This window comes from Sinocyclocheilus anshuiensis, unplaced genomic scaffold, assembly GCF_001515605.1.
Source record: "Sinocyclocheilus anshuiensis isolate Anshui unplaced genomic scaffold, SAMN03320099.WGS_v1.1 scaffold2063, whole genome shotgun sequence".
Classification (NCBI taxonomy): Eukaryota; Metazoa; Chordata; class Actinopteri; order Cypriniformes; family Cyprinidae; genus Sinocyclocheilus; species Sinocyclocheilus anshuiensis.
Window position 1 is genome coordinate 121,157 of NW_015536681.1, and position 3,479 is coordinate 124,635.

Below are 3,479 nucleotides of genomic sequence, written 5' to 3' on the forward strand. Positions count from 1 at the left end.
ATTAACTTAAATGATTTTAGCAAATGGCTGCAATATAACAAAGAGTGAAAAATTTAAGGGGGTCTGAATACTTTCCGTGCCCACTGTATATATATATATATATATATATCTCATTATTGTGATGTGGGGCCCTGCAGTAAGTCATAGCCCCGGGGCCCAGTGCGGTCTTAATGCGGCCCTGAGTACTGTAATCACACGCTTTGCTGTAATAATGCAGGGTGTTACATCTCGGGTCTTTTGAATTGTGTATGTATTTCTGAGTGTGTCTGTGCAGGAAAAGGCGTGGCCTGTACTCAAGCCAGCAGAGATCCTGATTGGTCTGCTCCTGATTGGTCCTGTCCTGGTTCCAGTGAAAAGGACCTCCCCAAACACTCTAGGAGGCCGAATGCGTGCCATTTGTTTTGCTTTGTCTTGGGGTTCCTTTGTGATTGTGGGTACTGCGAAAAGATGTCTGTGAGAAAGATATATTCAGTCGACAAGCTCGCGCATCTGTGCCACCGCATGCTCAATCCACTCAGCATGCTTTGTTTATCAGCTCGCGCACATCAGCTATACAGGCGTTAATACTGAATGTTTAACATTATATTCATTGCATACATATACTTCGTAGTAGACATCCTTAACTCCATTCTGCTGTCTGTTGTTCTGTTGTCGGTGTTTCTTTGTTTGAATATGGCGCTTAACACATGCTGTGTGGTATCGGCGTTTGGTATCGGGGCATTTTAACGAGTACGAGTACAGGAGACCAGTATCGGGCCCGGTATCGGTGCATCCCTACTTATAATGATCTCTTTATTCTATATTATCTTCAAATATTGAATTCAATCTTTTTGCCAACTTGTTTTCTTTCAATTAGCACAGGTTTTGTATTTCTTTTTGGAACTGACTGATCGTAGGCCTCATTGATCTGAGCTTATGCACCTCAGTTTTTGAGTGAAAAAAAATATATTTGTGGATAGTTTTGTTAATATTCAGTTTTTGAAAGAAAAAAAGCATTATTTGTGGATCATTTTGTCAATATACAGTTTTTGAATGACAAAAGCATTTTGGCAATATTCAGTTTTTGAGTGAAAACAGAAACATTAATTGTGGATAATTTTGTCAATATTCACTCAGGTGCACAAGCTCAGATCAATGAGGCTTACGATCAGTCAGTTCCAAATACAACTGACAGAGTTCCAAAACCTGTGATAATTTAAAGAAAACTAGTTGATAAATAATTTGATTCCAACATTTGATGATGATATAGCATAATGAGAGTTTTACAAGCAATTTTTGTAGGCCAGTCAATTTTAACTGGTGTAACAGGATTGAAAAAGTTGTTATACACTTTGTGAGCAAAGTCAGTAAATGAGGGTTAATGATGTTTGTTGTACTGTATGTGTATACTGAATTTGGTTCTGTAATATCTCTGTTTCTTTATAATGGTTCTCTATTGGGAAATACTGCAATTTATCGTGTTGTGTTCATATTCTGAGCTCATCTGCTCTCCTGTATACAGTTTACATAATTAATAAGGTGTAGACTGAGTTTGGTCTTTTAATATCACTGTCTTAGTATATTAGCTCTTAGTACAAACCTGGTGAAAATACCTGCAGTCAGTGGAGGAAAGCTTCGTTTAGCCCTTCAGGTGGGCGTTTCTATGTGGGTCATAAACATATGAGAATGCAAAGATCTGGTTTGCCCAAAAACAGGCTTGATTTTGTAGTTGGTGAGATTCGCACAGGATATGACATCACACAACTGACCTTGATGGCAGCTTCCCTGAGCGCCTGCAGTCTCTGCCGGCTGCTGTCCTTCATGTTGACCACGTCTCTGAGGTTCCCCTTCATCACGCGCTGCAGCCCCTCCACGGCCTGGAAGAGTGAGCGTTCGCTCTCATTCAGCTCGCGCTGAAACACCTCCAGTGTGTGAATGCGGAACAGCTTCTCCGGCGGTGCTAGCATCTCGTCCCGCTCCAGTGCCACGCCGGCCACGCTCAGTTTACGGATGGCCGACTGCTTCTGCCTCAGCAGGTTAGAGAGCCGCCTGCAGTTCTCCGTCACCCACTGGTGGCCGTGGATGCCCGAATGCACTTTGTGGACCTGCTGATTCGACTGCAGTGCCACCACCAGACCGAGGCACAGCATTGCACAGAGAGCTCGCATGATCCCATCGACACGCTGGCTGAACAATCACAAACAGAGACATCAGAGCACTGTCACAAACCACAGCACAGAGAGAAACAAACGATGAATCACTCCTCAAATGACTAAGATAGATCCTAGATCTTTTATCTACAAAAATAAAACGTACGGAGCCTCACATGACAAGCGGACAAAAATACAGTATATTTATTGTGGCCACAAATTAGGATTTCCTTCCTTTGACTTAATTCGTTTCAAGGTTTTATTAAATCGTGGCCACATTTCCTTGTTTTGATTTCATGACAATGAGGGAATTACTAAAATGTGGCCACAATTGAATAAAACGAAGGAAAGAATTCTTAATTCCCTTTCGAGGGAACTTTGAACTGCGTCCTCTAGGGGTCGCTATGGGGAACGCCTTCAGCGTGACCGGTGTCTGAAGCATACATCTAAAAACACAATAACATTGGCCGGCGACAGCCTATGACATCATTACCCTGCGCGATCACAGTATAAAAGGGCGCCGGGATAACACGTCATCCTCTTCTTCGTCTTCACTGACCGTTTTTTTTATGTTAGTGTTAAGCTAAGCACAACTAGGAGTGCATGTTCTCTCGCCAGAGGCTTTGCTCTGATACCTGCAGTTTCACACGGCTCGCGTGCGGTGTGTGTGTGGTGAAGAGCAAGTGTGTTCAGCTCTCGAGGGAGTTGGATGTGCTCTGCATTCCATTGCTTATTTCTTGTGAGGGATAAGCATGAATTGAACGCGCTCGTCTCACGAGGAGATGGCTTGTGCTCATCGTGATGCATTCACGGGACTACTGAGGGGGAGGTGAGTACTTCACCATTTACCCGAGTTTGTAGATAGCGTTTGCATGAGTGTGTTCGCCTCTCGCGGGAATAGCGATGCATTCGCGGCAGCAGTTTCCGTTCTCGCTTGATTCCTGAGGTAATCTAGCGAGTGGGCGGAGTGTGTTTAGCTCCCATTGGAGCTGAATGCATGCTGCGTGTTGCTGTTGCGGTGAGAATTGTCTGCCCATTGCCCGCGATTTGCGGTTGATGGGCAGAACATGGAAAGCATCTGACGGGAAAATTTTCCCTATCAGTGATTTCCTTCTGGTTATATAGGTATTGTATAATGTGGATATCTGTCTGCAGTCGTTGGACAGATGATTTATATCATGTCCTTATCAGATAACCATATTATACTGCACTCCGGGAGCTCATTTCTGCGAGCACCTCCCCTGCTAAAGTCAGAACCTCTTGCTGTTGACCGATTGTGGTGATGGCAGCTCACCCGTCGGTACTGGATGATAGCCCTGCATCTTCGGCTTCATGCTTACTGGACCCCAC

At 44.1% G+C, this 3,479-nt stretch overlaps 1 protein-coding gene across 2 annotated transcripts in view; it reads right to left on the reverse strand.

Annotated features, from left to right (window-relative positions):
• The window catches only part of tmco3 (transmembrane and coiled-coil domains 3), a 32,590-nt gene that overhangs the window by 19,527 nt on the left and 9,584 nt on the right, over nt 1–3,479 (reverse strand). The window contains exon 2 of one of the 2 annotated variants that reach the window (XM_016441577.1): nt 1,749–2,162. In XM_016441577.1, the coding sequence (XP_016297063.1) occupies nt 1,749–2,147 (399 nt within the window). In that variant the 5' untranslated portion in view covers nt 2,148–2,162. Of the gene's footprint in view, nt 1–1,748; nt 2,167–3,479 lie in introns of both variants that reach the window. The other variant, XM_016441567.1, reaches the window with a different exon arrangement.